General features: G+C 40.5%; 1 protein-coding gene across 1 annotated transcript in view; it reads right to left on the reverse strand.

Moving 5' to 3' along the window:
* Nucleotides 1-15,904, reverse strand: part of baiap3 (BAI1 associated protein 3) — an 81,695-nt gene that overhangs the window by 45,505 nt on the left and 20,286 nt on the right. The window contains exons 5-13 of the mRNA XM_043711073.1: nt 15,090-15,180; nt 14,565-14,642; nt 14,238-14,345; nt 13,113-13,172; nt 11,624-11,690; nt 10,733-10,946; nt 8,824-8,868; nt 1,730-1,807; nt 771-870 (exon numbers count right to left, since the gene is read on the reverse strand). Of these exons, the coding sequence (XP_043567008.1) occupies nt 771-870; nt 1,730-1,807; nt 8,824-8,868; nt 10,733-10,946; nt 11,624-11,690; nt 13,113-13,172; nt 14,238-14,345; nt 14,565-14,642; nt 15,090-15,180 (841 nt within the window). The remainder of the gene's footprint in view (nt 1-770; nt 871-1,729; nt 1,808-8,823; nt 8,869-10,732; nt 10,947-11,623; nt 11,691-13,112; nt 13,173-14,237; nt 14,346-14,564; nt 14,643-15,089; nt 15,181-15,904) is intronic.

Genomic DNA, 15,904 nt, shown 5'->3' on the forward strand with positions numbered 1-15,904 from the left:
ACTGCCGCATCCCAGAATTGCACAGCATACTCCAGCTGTGGTCTAACCAAAGTTTTGTACAGTTCCAACATTACCTCCCTGCTCTTATAATGTATGCCATAGCTGATAAAGCCAAGTGTCCCATAGATCTTCTTAACTACCCTATTCATCTGTTCTGATACCTTCAGGTATCTATGGACAAGCGGCCCAAGATCCCTCTGTTCCTCTGAGCTTCCTCATGTCCTGCCATTCATTGGAAGAAGTAATAAGACAAAGGAGTACTCAAAGTGCATCATCTATATATCAGGGTATATCAGGGTTACATATATCAGGGTTAAATTCCAATGGCCACTGATCTGCCCATCTGACCAATCGTCTATATCGTCCTGTAATCTAGGACTTCATTCCTAACTGTCAACCACCTGTCCAATGTTCGTGTCATTTGAAAACTTATTTATCATCCTTCCCACATGCTCATCTACATCGTTTATATATATATATATATATATCACTATCAATAATTATATGTAGATTGAGTAACTTGGGAAAGTTAAAATTGTTTTGATAGTGTATGCATTTTGCTTTTATGAGATGTATGGAGAAGTGCAATTGTAGTGAGTGTACTGGCTGCTGTCTTGTCTTAGTGGCATGACCTCTATTTTTGTCTTGTATGCATCTGCATCAGTTGAAACATCCCAGAGACCATGGTAATGGTGATGTTTGGGAAAGAAGATTGCTTTTAAACTCGCTGGCTTCCCGGCCCCGTTCCCTCTTTTGAATGTCAGACTTACACTAATTGGAATATCCAGGCAACCGAGGAAATCATCGTTTTCTTCCTGAGATCCCATGGCGCCATTAGTTCGAGCAGACTTCACGATCTGTTTGAAGTATCTTTACAATCAGAATAACAATCAGCAAAATGGATTAGATCTGAGAAAGGGAATATTAAATACAGGGTGGTTTAAATTAATTAGGCAGTGCAGAGAAGATTCACCAGGATATTGCCTGGGACGGAGCAGTGTAGCTTTGAAGAGAGGCTGGATAAGCTTGGGTAGTTTCTGTAGAGAAAAGAAGGCCTGATTGAGGTCCCCCTGATTATTGGGGAAAAGGTGGGGGGGGGGGGGGGGGGGGGGGGGGGGGGCATGGACAGTGTGGATTGAAAGCAGCTGGGGTGAGGGCCATTAAGGGAAAACTCCTCATTTCCTGGTATCATTGCTATCAGTCTCTATCTGAGAATCTGGAGTTTTCCTTAGCAACAGTGGAGCTAGTATCAATGCTAACATTTACAAAAGAAAGGTAATTTGCAAGACAGAGTTAGAAAGATAACAGTAAATGCTTGAATGGAAGGTTCATCTAAACCTAAATTAAACATTTCCTTTTTCATTTATCTGCATCTTTATGTTTAGTCATAACAGTTAAACACTGATGTACCTTAGCAAATAAACATGGAGTATAAATGTTAACTATACTCTGGAATACTCTGAATAGTAGGGTTTCCATCCTACTGTCACAAGAAATACTCCAAAGGCAAGGGCAGCATGGGCAAGATACATAGTAAAGCTTCCTTTCCACTATTCTATCAAGCACGCCCAGATTAGGAACAATATGGAATCAATCCTCTACATTATGCCATAAAAATGCTCCCATGACAGGTACAGTAAAGGTTAGATATTGCATAAAGCTGATATTTTCATGCCCCCTGAGGGTTTGATGGACTCGATTAGCCAATCCAAGCAGGTTATTGACTTACCTTCCCATTCCTTTGAGCCCACTGATCTGATTTAGATTTTTGCAAGCCTCTACCACTGAGACTTCATCATCATGGTCCCTGGGAAGTGATGCAATGACAGTTATTAGATAGTGATACTTCTGTACAGTGATACAGACCTCTTGAACAGTGAGTGGGAGTGCACAATTGGCCCTGGCACTAGATTCACCAGTTACTGGCTGCTCTGGCTTGTTGAGGGCCAGGATTCCTGGTCCTTACTCAGTCTTCAGTTCAAACAGATTAGGGTCACTTTATCAGATCACTTACACATAAAGATAGGAATTAGGAGCAAGAAGAGGCCAATTGAACTTGCTCCACCATTCGATATGATTGTGGCTAATTTCACTGAAGCACAATCCGGACTCCCATTGATTAACATTCACATTTTACTTAATGAAAATCTATCTAGATCCGCCATAAAATGGTTTCCAGACTCTGTTTCCACCACCTTTCAATGAAGAGTTCCAAAGACTCACGACCCTCTGAGAAAAAAAATCTTCATGCCTGTCTTAAATAAGAAACCCCTTACATTTTAACAGTGACTATTCATTTTAGATTCTCCCACAACAGGAAACTTCGCCTCTACATCCATTGGTCAAGACCCCTCAGGATCACATGTTTCAATTAAGTCACTTCTTACTCTTCGAAACATTAATAGATAATAACCTAGCCTGTCCAACCATTTTTCATAAAACAACCTGCCCATTTCTGGTATTAGTCAATAAACTTTTCTAAACTGCTTCCACATCCTTCCTGAAATAAGGAGACAAATTTTCCACACAGTACTCCAGGTGCGGTCTCATCAATGCTCTATATAACTGAAGCATGACTTCCTTACTTTTCTATTGCATTCCCTTTGCAATAAATAATAATATTGTATTAACACCTCTAGAGCTGCTTGCTGTAGCAGTATATTAACCTTAAATAACTCATGCACTAGGACATTCATATCTCTCTGCATGGCAGAGTTCTTCAACCTCTCACTGTTTAAATAAAAAACAGTTATCCTTCCTGAGAAAATTGACAATTTCTCAGTTTTGCACATTATACTCCATTTGTCAGATGTTTGCTTACTCACTTAACCTATTTATATCCTTTGTGGCCTCTTTATCTCCATTTCATAACTTACTTTCCTACCTGTCTTTGTGTCATTAGCAAATTTAGCATCTAATCTTTTAGTCACTTTCATCCAAGTCATTTATATAAAAGGTAAAAAAAATCAGCGCATTCAATACTGATCAATGTGGTGCACCAATTCTTACATTTTGCCAACCAGAAACTGACCCATTCATGCCTTTTCTGTTTCTTGTTAGCTAGCCAAACTATTTCTGTCAATATGTTAAGCCCATAGTTGGAGCACTTATTTTCCAGAATAAACTTTTATGTGGCACCTTTTCAAATGTCTTCTGGAAATCTATCTATATCCATCACCCACATCATACATTACTTCGCCAAAGAACTCCAAAATGTTGCTTAAACATGATTTCCCGTTCATTAAACTATGTACACTCTGCCTTATTATCTCAAACCTCTTGTAAACCTTGTTAAAATGTCTTTAATAAACTAGCTTCTGACATCTTTCTTATGATGCATGTAAAGCTGACTGGCCTGTCATTTCCTACTTTCTCTCTCCCTTTTTGAATAAAAATGTTGGCCTTTGCTATTTCCAGATCTAATGGAACATTCTCAGAATCCAGAGACTTTTCCAAACTTAAAACCCCTTTCATTAATTATTTCTTTTCAAACCCTTTGATGACCTCCATCAAGATAAGTCAACTCATAGCTCTAACCATTTGCTCAGTATCTCCTCTGGTGACTGCTATTTTCTTCAGTTCCTCCCTCGATTCCATCTCCTAATTTACAGCTACATCTGGAATGTTACTTGTATCTTCTATAGTGAAGACCAATGGAAATTATTTGTTCAATTCACCTGCCATCACCTTATTTTCCATGAATAATTTTCTAAGCTCAATTTTAAAGGACTAATACTCACTTGGTTCAGTTTTTCTTCTTTTTTATATGTCAACAGAAACTCCACTTTTGTATTCCTAACTAGCTTTTTCTCATACTCTAACTTCTCTTCCCTCATTCATCTTTTAGACTTCCTTTGTTGCTTTTATATTTTGTCAAATCTTCTGACCTGTCAACTATCTTTGCACAATTATGTGCTTGTCTTTAATTTTCATTCAACTTTTAACTTTTTCAGTTAACCATGAATGGTAGATCCTCCCCTCAGAACTTTTTTGTTTTAATTGAATGTATCTATTCTGGGTATTTTCAAATATTCTTTTAAATGTCCATTCATAACTCTGTGTACTCTTATCTGTGTATTCTAAAGTATTCTTTGAAATGGCTGCTCATGTCTGGGGTGGAATATAGCTCAGTGGTTAGCACTATCACCTCACAGCACCAGGGACCCAGGTTCAATTCCCACCATCAACAATGTCTGTGTGGAGTTTGTACATTGTCTGTGTGGGTTTCCTCCCACAATCCAATGATGTGCAGGTCAGGTGAATTGCTAAATTGCCCATAGTATTAGGTGCATTAGTCAGGGGTCGGTATAGATCTGGGTGGGTTACTCTTTGGAGAGTCAGTGTGGACTTACTGGGCTGAAGAGCCTATTTCCATACTGTAGGGAGTCTAATCTTATAATCCTGGGCTCACGTGTGAAGCAGGGAAAGGGCCAAGGCAGCCAAGGGTAATGGAAGCTCAGAAGGTCAGGCTGTGCCCTCATTGTGCTCAATTACACCTTTCTTGCTCACAGATTTTATTCACAAGGGCAAAGAGAGAAAAGATTTCTTGAAATTTTACATCAGTATGTTTCAATGGTAGAGGAGACAAAACTGCATGCACTTTTGGTGAATCAAGTGGACCGAGTGTCAGTCAGGGAACACTTGGAAGATAGACACCTTGAGACTCAAGATAGCTTTGACAAAAGACATGGGCAAACAGTTAATTGGAGGAGAGCCAATTTCAATAAGATGAGATTCGATCTGGCTCAGATAAACTGGAATCTGGAACATATAGGCAAAACTGTAACTAGAAAACTGGCTGCCTTTAAAGAGAGGATAGTATAATTGGCATAAATTCTTATAAAGGTGAAAAGATAACAAACAAAGTCAGAGTTTCTGGATAATGAAAAACATAGAGGGTAAGTTGTATCAGATATCAGGTGAATAATGTAAGCAAAAATGAGGCTAAAATTAGGAAGTTCAAAGAAGAAGTGAGAAAAGAAATAAGAGAAGCAAGGCAGAGAATGTAAAGAGATTGGCATCTAACATAAAATGAAACATTAAAATGTCTCCTATAGGCATGAAACAATAAAAGGATAGTAAAAGGAGGCTTGGAATTAGGGAGCAAAGAGTACTTCTCTCAAGCAGTGTGAAAGCCACAAAAGATGACATATGTGAAAAACTTCTATTCTGGAAGGAGATCCAAGCACAGGCACAAACCTGCCACTCTTAAAGCAACAATAAAATATAACAAAGGAGACACCAATGAAAGCATTACACTGCATTAAGGATTTTTATACTGGCATTTTAAAGAGCATATATATCGAAAAATGAAAAACAAACATTTCAAGCATGGTTTGACAATCCACAGACATCATGTCAGAGTTTCAGTTATTTATACAAGGAATAAGCATTTTCTTCAAGGAATAACAAATAGCTTGAAGGTAGCCAAAAACGTTATTGTTTTGTGAAACAAATGATTAAGGAAAGTCAATTCTTCTGATCTTTCTAATGATGACTGCAAAGATGCTAACATTTTCCAGCTTTTAGAAGATCAGCTTAAATATTGAGTTAATACAACATGAATTCACGACAACCGGGCGAAATAACCAACCAGTTTGTAGGCAAGTATCAATAGTTATGGAATGTGATTTCACTGAAGCTGTTTTAGCTGAAAGGCTTATGGAACTGACTGTTCCCTCTACACCATTAAGTTCTTCAAAACTCACTTGTGGGTAAACCTACCATATAAAGGATATACTATTTATGCACTAAAGGATAACAGAAGCAAGTTTGAAATCAATGCTGTGGCTAACAGCACCTCCCAGAGCCTCTAACACAGCTTGAGGTCATCAATAGGGTCAGCAAAACATCCAAATCCAGAATGAAGGGAGGTTTGTCTCAGTCACTAAGACAGTGTTCAAAGTATTACCTCCTCTTCACTACCCTCAGTCTAATGGTCTTGCAGAATGCACTGTACATACAATAGAGTCTATGATAATCAATTATAAAGTTAAAATTGAAAAATTCTGCATTTTAAGATTTTCAGAAAGCTATATTAAATCTACATACTAGTTCTCAAAGCAATCGCTGACCGTCATCATCAGCTTTCATGCTTGTCAAACAGATCCATACAGTTCTTCCCTCACACACTCTCACTATCCAATTATACATGCACCATCATATTGCTGGGAAGATGACAGATAATGGTACTAGAGCATGATCAAAGAGCATTCACTCGTATGATACTGGCATAATATCAGATTTGTCATTGCGTGCGGTAGGAATCTGATGATCTGCATCTTGTATGGGTCACAGGACCTCACCATTGGTTATCAAGCATCAAATGACCTCGGCTGGACACAATGTCATAATACCTTTCCATAAATAATGTGCTCAGATCACTTTCTCAAACTCTTATTCTTTGTCCTGGTTCAAGTTGGGAAAAAGAGTTTGAGAATGGCATATGAACACATGATTTATAGAAGGGTATTATGACATTGCGCCCATCCTAGGCCATTTTACAGTTAATAACCAACAGTCGGGTCCTGTGACACATACAAGATGCATATCATCAGCTTCTCACCATTCAGGATGACAAATCTGATATATTCAAGTTTTACATTAGTACCAGATATCTATGACAAATTGTACATTTTCCCGTTGTGACAACAGTCAGCACACCGCAGAGTGGAACTACACAGCCATGTCATGATAACTGTATAAGTACAGAATGTTGCACATCTGCCAAAACATTATCTCTCCACATTAAGATGATATATTTATATGCATACTTGTACATTGATTGGAAATGGTTCACAATCTTTAAAGGACAAAGAAGGGATGTAGCTTTATTGCACAGATCCTGAACTAGACATGGCTGTAGCATTAAGCCAGTTAGATGACAATATGACATGCTGCTCCATGAGAAAAGGTATCTGCCTCACTTTCAGTAGCAGCAATAATTTACCAGCTTACATGCAGTCACTATACCTTTGCTCTATATAGTCAGTAAGCGCAGAATCCAGACCATCTGTACAAGTTGTTCTGGTGTAACATGTGTTTCATTAACATTAACATGAATTGGTTATAATGTATGGATGCTGTTTGGATAACGCAAAGTTTCTATTGAATGGGTAGAGCAATTTTCTATAGCAATCTTCTACAGTGCAATTTTCTATCGTGGTTTTCCAGAGTGTGATTTTCTAAAGCACAAGGTTGCTGAGGGACATAACTATCGCTTTAAAGCAGAATGACCTGTAAATCTGAGATCTATAGAGGTGTAAATGGTTAGTGTTGTTTGTTAACTTCAACGCCCAATCTTTGTGATAACTGTTACAAGGGCTAATACATATAGGAAATATTGAGGCCACATCATTCCAGTGTGTTACTCAGAAACCACATCACATTGTGTACACATAATGTTCTGTACTCACACTGAGTAATGGAAATATAAACTCAAAAATGGAAGTTTGACCTGCTTTGTTGCAGAGAATGAACTATTTTTATATCTCAGAGGAAAGTGGAACTGTGTGGTCACTTATTGCTTACAAAAAGACATATTTTGAAGAAGCTGGATTTTAATACTTTTGTGGGACATGCTCACACAAGATGTCTTTGGGGAAAAAAATGTAACTGTCCAGCCATAGGGTTTGGATTGATTGTTAGTGATAGTTTGTCTCTGAACTGAGAAAAGAGGGATCAATTGAGATACAGGCTTCCACAAATCCTGCAGCAAATGAAATTACTCTCCATCTTTCAAATTGGAAAATAAGTAACTCAAAGACTTAGTAAAAATAAAGGAAACTTCTAATTCAAACCAAGACCTAGGTCTAACTGACCAGCCACTGAATTGAGGATCACTGTGGTTGGCAACGTAACATTCACAAAAAAATACACAAAGAAAAGCTGAAAAGAAGTGTCCTCATTCCATACCTTTGGCTTGGACTTTAATCCACTGACTTTGTGCCTCTTTGCCAATGTGTTCAACCTATGATATTCCTAAAAAGACTTTGTCTGTCCAACCTATGTGTGAATGCATGTGTGTACATTTGGATTTAAAGAGGACTTGGTTTAAGTTTGGATATTAGTAATGAGTAATCTGTTTTTGCCACATGTTACGAATAAGTTTGCTGTGATAAAGAAGTATTAATTTCTTGTTAATTCCTAAAACCTGGGGTGAATTTAACTTAGATAGTTGTCACAGTCAAATATTAACCATCCTAGTGATTAAATTTGTCATATTTCATGCTTGCAACAACTTGTGGAAGACTGAGGCTTGATTTCCAGTGCACTATTCCCACAATGTTGTGAAAAAAGTTCCTGGGATCTTTGGATGTGAAAACGTGAGATTGGATGTGGAGGGAAATTAATTGGCAACTGATAACAGGACAGATACCAGGCAGGACACTGTAAAATAATATGACATTGGAAGTAGCTAAAACTGTCCAGCGGATAAAGGAAATAAACCTGACTGCTTCACAAGCTTTAACAAAGGCTAAGGCCATAGAATTAGCAAAGGAGTTAAATACTGAATTTCTTGCAAAAGGTAGTGAGGCAGAGATAATTAACGTTTTCGCACAGCATTTGGGACTGGTGGAAATACAAGAGGGACTAAGTGCACAATTGATGTATCACTTGAGTTAATGATAATTCAATTACAGTTAAAACAGCTTGAAATGGAAAAATAAATTTAAAAACAGGAGATGAGACAATTAGAGAGACCTAGCAATATAGAGATACAGTGAGAGAAAGGTAGAGATAGAGGAAGAGAAAGGAGCCAGTATTTGAAAAGAGAACGTAAAAAGTGCAAAAATGAATAAGGGCTGAGGCAGTAACACTCACCAAATATCAAGGTGGAGCTGATCACTATGAAGGTCATCCAGATCACTGTGAGACAGGGAATATTCAACAATTCAATATTCATTAACAACGGAAAGGGTGTCAGAAGATATTTCATGACTTCAGAAATCCCAAAGCATTTTACAATGTGCTTTTATACTTGAGTCAGCCATGTCATATCAGAAATGTGGCAGCCAGTTTGAGCATAGCATGATTTCAAAACTAACAATGCCTTCCTAAATAAAAAGCAATATACTGTGGACTCTGAAAAAAAAAATGCTGGAAAAACCTAACAGATCAGGCAACATCTGCAAAGAAAGAAATAGTTAATATTTCACATAAAACGTTAACTCTGTTTCTACTGTCCCAATGCCTTCTGAGTTACTGATGTCAAATGATGGGTAAGTATTTGCTTGGATACCAATAACTCAGCTGTTCTTCTTCAACCGAGTGAACCATGAGGTCTTGCATCTACCTGACATCTCAAACACCTCAAAAGTGCAGCAATAAATCAGACTGTCCCTTCACTAGTGAAGCACTCCCCCAATAGCACAGTACTTCCTCAATATTTTCCTTCTACAAATGCAGCATTCCCTCCATACTGCCCACTAAAAGTGCAAAGTTCCCTCACTACTAATCCTCTGACATTTCAGCAATTTCTCAGTACCAACTGCCCAACATAGAGCAATCCCATAGCACTTCCATTCTGACACAGCAGCACTCCCTCTAACCTGATTTTCTAACAGTGCATAATTTCCTGAGGTCAACCTCTCCAGCAATGGAGCCCTCCCTCAGTACCATAGGCCTGGCAGTGTAATACTCCTCAACCCCTGCCTAAGTACTGACCCTCAGAGTGTGATGCTCCCTGAGTACTGACCCTCTGACTGTGTGTTACTCATTGAATACTGACCCTCTGACAGTGTGGTAATCCTTGAGTACTAAACCTCAGATAGTGTGATGCTCCCTGAGTACTGACTGTCTGACAGTGTGGTACTCCCTGAGTACTGACCCTCTGACAATGTGGTACTCCCTGAGTACTGACCCCCCTGATAGTGTGGTACTCCCTGAATACTGACCTTCTGACAATGTATTCCCCAAGTACTGACCCTCTGATAGTGTTGTATTCCCCGAATACTGACCCTCTGACCATGTGGTGACAGTGTGGTACTCCCTGAGTACTGACCCTTTGACAGTGTTGTATTCCCCAAGGACTGACCCTCTGACAATTTTGTATTCCCCGAGTACTGACCCTCTGACAGTGTGGTACTCCCCGAGTACTGACCCTCTGACAGTGTTGTATTCCCCGAATACTGACCCTCTGACCATGTGGTGACAGTGTGGTACTCCCTGAGTACTGACCCTCTGACAGTGTGGTACTCCCCGATTACTGACCCTCTGACAGTGTTGTATTCCCCGAATACTGACCCTCTGACCATGTGGTGACAGTGTGGTACTCCCTGAGTACTGACCCTCTGACAGTGTTGTATTCCCCAAGGACTGACCCTCTGACAATTTTGTATTCCCCGAGTACTGACCCTCTGACAGTGTGGTATTCCCCGAGTACTGACCCTCTGATAGTGTTGTATTCCCCGAGTACCGACCCTCTGACAATGTGGTACTGCCCAAGTACTGACCCTCTGACAGTGTTGTATTCCCCAAGGACTGATCCTCTGACAATGTGGTGACAGTGTGGTACTCCCTGAGTACTGACCCTCTGACAGTGTTGTATTCCCTGAGTACTGACCCTCTGACAGTGTGGTACTCCTCGAGTACTGACCCTCTGGTGGTGTGGTGACAGTGTGGTACTCCCTAACCCTCTGACAGGGTGGTATGCCTGAGTATTGAAATATAACATTCACTTGCTATTACTCTGTCAATAGTGTAGCTGACATGCAGCATTCACAATACTCACAACATGTAGCTCTCATTCCACACTGGATTCAGAGTGCTTGATTTGACATCTGTGGCCTGAATGTACTTGGCAGGAAGTACTTCTCTGAGGCTCGACTTCTTTTCCATCCTATCCTTTTTCTTCCTAAAGCTGAATTTCCGCTCCTTCTTCTCTTCTGTTTCCCGAGTGGTCTGACCCATTGTGATTCCCAGCATACAGTAGGGATCGCTGAAACCTACAGTGACCCACAGAATCAGACAGCAAATGATTTGTGGCCTCCCAATTCGCCACTTAAACCTATCAGGCAATGTTTAGCACTCATTCAGCTAAAGTACGGTGAAAGAAGCTGGTGTGAGGATAATGGCTCATATGGAGAAATGTACTGATTGGTTTACTGTGCTCACTCCAGCCACATGTTTCCTCAGTCTGGATTCTGTGTGATGATAAACTATGGAACATGCAACGCATTGTTAATGCTGCAAAGTTTTAAACCTTACCCCAACTTCATAGATGCTTTCACCATAACCCGTTAACAGTCAACGCCTGAGCTGATTACTGCCATGCAGATCATGCTGGATGGAACTTAACATGTGTAGGATGTTAATCAATGAGAAAAGAAGGCAGGGGTGAAGTAGCCATGTTAATACACTGAGTAATCGTGGCATTTATGTGGACCCTTTGTTCGATGGTCCTTGCTGTGTAAAAAACTGCCATGTCCCCACTTTCAACCCCAATCATAAACCAATACAAAGGAAGTGTGAAACTTGATCCACATGTGAGCTCCCTCACTGTACAGGCTCAGTAACTCATTCCTCTTGAAGGTTAATGTAGAATTGCAGGAGACATATGAACATAGAGGACAAGTGCCACTTCACAAGATTAATTCCAGATCGGAAACTTTGGATTCCTCACCATTGGCATCTTTGGCTAGTAGGTTTCTTGCCTCCACAACAATTACTTTCAGGGTCCAGGAGGGCACCTGTGGGTGACATTATGAAAGTAGTATTAGTTGAGCATGGGGTTTAATACTGACTGCAGGAAAATGGCAACATAACCTCCTCAACATCGGCATGAGAGGAAATTAATAGTAAGCGTACAAACCAAACTGTCAATTAAAATAAATTGTGCTTTCCAACAGTTTAATTTGACTGTTGGCAAAAGCAGAAGCTAATACTTATACACAAAAGGCCTATTAGTAGGCAGGCAACACAGCTAATATCTCATGTTTAGAGCTTTCTGAAGACCTATGGTACTGCTATGGGATCCTGCTGCTCATCTGAAACTTTTCTGAAATGTTCTCATTACTTAAACATTTTTTTTATCAGATTTGTATTAATTACCTAGAATTGGGTATATGAAATTTCCAGATGTTACAAAACAAAGCAATCAAGTAAGCAATGAGGAAAGCGATCTACTTTAGTTTGTAGGAGCATTTGGAAAGATTGGTAAATTGGTCAGAATCATTGGAGATGAAATTTAGTGTCAAGAAGTTTAAAATTCTCGAAAAATTAGGCAAGAAAATAGAATACCAGAGGATACAGATTTAAGGTGATGAACAAAATGGCCAGCAAAAGCATAAAGAATAATCTTTTTACACAGCAAGTGGTTAAGATTTCCACAGGAGATGATAGAAGCCAAGTCAGTTACAGAGGGAATCACTCGTAAACAAAAAATATGTAAGGCTTAGCAATTTGGCAGGGAAACTGGATCAGAACAGAGAGCTCTAATGTTGAGGAAGCACTTGTACTGGCACAATGGGCAAATTGGCTTCTTTTGAGCTGAGATTTGTGTAATTCTAGTTTTAGGGATAAGGTGGGGGAGAGGAGATGAGGAAACTGGTGAAATCCACATTGAACTTGAGAGATCTAAGTCAAGGTTGTAAATGAGCTAGGAGTAAATTGGAATGTAAATTTGGGGGTGCAAATCAGGACAGTGTATAAGTCAGGGGTGAAAAACTAGGGACATAAATTGGCTGTGTAAATCAGGTTGAAGAATTTGGAGGTTAAATCAGAGGGTATAAATTGCAGAGTGTAAGTCAGAGAGTTCAATTCAGGGATGTGAGAGGTCAATCAGCAAGGTGTCGATCATGGGTTGAAATTGGGGGTGAAAATCGAAAGATGTAAATTGAGGTGAGTAAATCAGGGTGTAATTCAGGGGTTGTAAATTCAGAGGGTGTAAATCAGGAGGGTACAAATCGAGGATATGTATTGTTTTAAGTTAGGAAGCTAGCTTTGCGGCAGACAAACTGGCTTAATTTCCTGTAAACATCACAGAACAGGTTTACTATAGATTATTTGGTAAAGGTTTATTGGTAACTAGTTTCCTGATTGTATTGAAGTAACAGGTTCACTGTGCCAGCACACTGAATTTGTTGAGTTCTAATACTTAGTGACATCTTTACCTTTGCTTCTTTCACTCGGTGCATCACAGCCTCAAATTCATTCTCATCAAGCCTGAAGACCTGTAAAATATAAAATCACATCAGCCTCCCTCACTCTGAATATACTCATGTTGAGCGCAGCTTCACTGCCCCTTACAGACAGTCACTCTTCAGGAGGACAGTAAGCATCTTCAAATACAAGGGCATTACAATCGTGTACCATTATATATTTCCACTGAGATTGCTGTCCTTGCATTTCCTTGCAGGAGTCAGGAGCAGAAACCCTTGCTAGTGTTATTCTATTTCCTGACCCAAAGGCGTAATGTTTCTGAACTGCCAATCCATCCAATTCAGGAAAATTGTTCTTCCAAGAGGATGCTGATATGTAGGCATCTGTGAAAAGGATGAGTACATTGCAAGTTTGGATAATTAGCCCATACACCCCTTGCTCTGTAAACACAGATATGGTGTCCACATTTTGAATAGCCTGTTGCAAGCACCAAATAATATCCCCTTAATAGGCAACTAACCACCGCCTAGCGAGAATCTAGCCTTGCCTTAGTTGAAAGACAAAACGAGTTGTTCCCAACATTGAGGTAGTCCTCAGTGGATGTTGTATGCAATTTTGCTACATTTCTTACCTTAACCCACATCATTCAGATCCTGAAAAGATTCTGCCCATAGATTCTGCAGTTGGAGTGCTTCCTGGAATAATCCTGGATTAGTATGAAATCTGCACATAACTCTGGAGTTACCGTGTAAGAATACCTGTAACTCTGGGGTGTACCTTTCTCTCTGGAGCTCTGGAGCTCTGAAGTTGCCTGTACCTTTGATGTTATATTGTGAGACTACCTAACCCCTGCAGTTACAAGTGACACTATTTTCCTGGCAAGTGTGGGGTTGCCTGTGGCACTGAAAATAAATCATGGGACTGTCTGTAGTGCTGGGTTATAGCTCAGCACTGTCTATATCTCTAGGGTGACAAAGTGGGACTGTCTGTACTCTGACATTGAGTGTGACACACTACCTCTACTGCCAGAGTCACAGCATGAGACTGCCCATACCTCTAGGACTGTCTGTAATTTGGGGCTTACAATACAGGATTGTCCATATCCCTGGAGTTACAGTATGGGACTGATGAATTACCTTCTGCAGATAGCGAAGCATCTCATCTTGGTCTGTGATGTGTGTTGTAGAGGGGACACCAGTTCGGTGGATAACTGTGTACAGCACATTCTCACACAGCAACAGCAACTACAGAGGCAGAAGCAGCATTATTATTGTGAATATTGAATTGTTGTTGTCCGATTGTCAAATGCCCATACATCACATCACCCCATTAACAGTGGCCACCAAATAATGCACTCCGGCTGTCAACCGTTCCCCAGCAACCATCCCATAACCACTGGTCACCAGCCACACCAAACCTTCTATCTCACCCCATCATTGCTTGAAGATGAAGATGAATGTTACCTCTCCATGTGGTATCTCCAGCTTGTCTTTGTGTCCAGTTGCTTGAAGAGGGAGGGACTCACTTAAATCTCCCAGATGCTGTGATGAACAGGAACATAACGCAATAACATTTTGCTTAGAATTCAAACATGCTGCTAGAGGTCTATGGTCTGGGTGCTGATCACAGACACTGTGTGTGGGCAATTGCCTCAAACATCAATCTCAGTCACTAATCATAGTCACTGGCCACAGGCACTGGCTACAATGACTGATCACATGCTGGCTCTGACCACAGTCTCTGACTCCTAGCATCTTATACAGAATCAGCTACCCCCACCACAATCCCCCACCCCACCACCACCCCCCACCCCCTCGCCCCGATGCAGTGTTGCTGTGCTCCTGTGCACAATGTGATCAGAGAGCAGCCACCATGGGGAATTGTGACAGTGGAGGCCCTGGGAGGGGAGATCAGTGAGTTGAGATAGGCCACTGAATGCTTTCCTCAGGTATTCTGGGGCTATATGAGGGACAATGACAGCAGTGTACCTGTGTATAGTCATGATGCTGCATATTTTCCTGCTTCTGCTGAATGGCAATCAGTTTTTCAAAAAAGTCCCCATCACCTTCTTCTACAGTCCTGTTGAAGAGAGAGAATTGATTTTTTTAAACTGTCTGAGGTGGAATGGGCTTCAGCAACACACTCCAGCTTGAGGGACCCCAGTACAACACAATACGTATTGGTTCTGAATATTGACCCTCCCCCATATCAACACCCTCCCCATACAGATACATCCCCCTCAATATTGACACAGATCCCCCCATATGGACACATATCCCCAATATCAACACTCCTCCCAACTTTATCCCCCAGAATAGACACAAGTCCATTCAAATAGCCACACACCCCACACAGGCACAGCCTCCCCATGCTGAATACTGATCCCAACCCCATTTAGACTCAAGACCATTGTTTTAGACAAATGTCCACTTATACTGAAAACTGACTCTCCCTATATATATACATGTAGCTCCCACATACTGAATACTGACACCTCAAATAGACACATCCACCACCACTGTTTAGACACTACCCCAATGTACTTAAATTACTGACAGGTCCCCTCACATAGGCACAGCACTCCCATACTAAATACCCCAGCCTAAAGTACTGAATACTGAAATTCATATAGATACAGCCACTAAATTCTGATCACCCCTACCAACTTAGCAGGCCCAGATAGAGAAACAAACCCAATATAGACACAGCACCAACATGTAGCCACAGCCTACTCCCATATTACACAGCCCCACATATGGAATACTGACCACCCTCATATAACCCTCATACCCTTAATTAATGA

This window comes from Chiloscyllium plagiosum, chromosome 21, assembly GCF_004010195.1.
Source record: "Chiloscyllium plagiosum isolate BGI_BamShark_2017 chromosome 21, ASM401019v2, whole genome shotgun sequence".
NCBI classification, from domain to species: Eukaryota; Metazoa; Chordata; class Chondrichthyes; order Orectolobiformes; family Hemiscylliidae; genus Chiloscyllium; species Chiloscyllium plagiosum.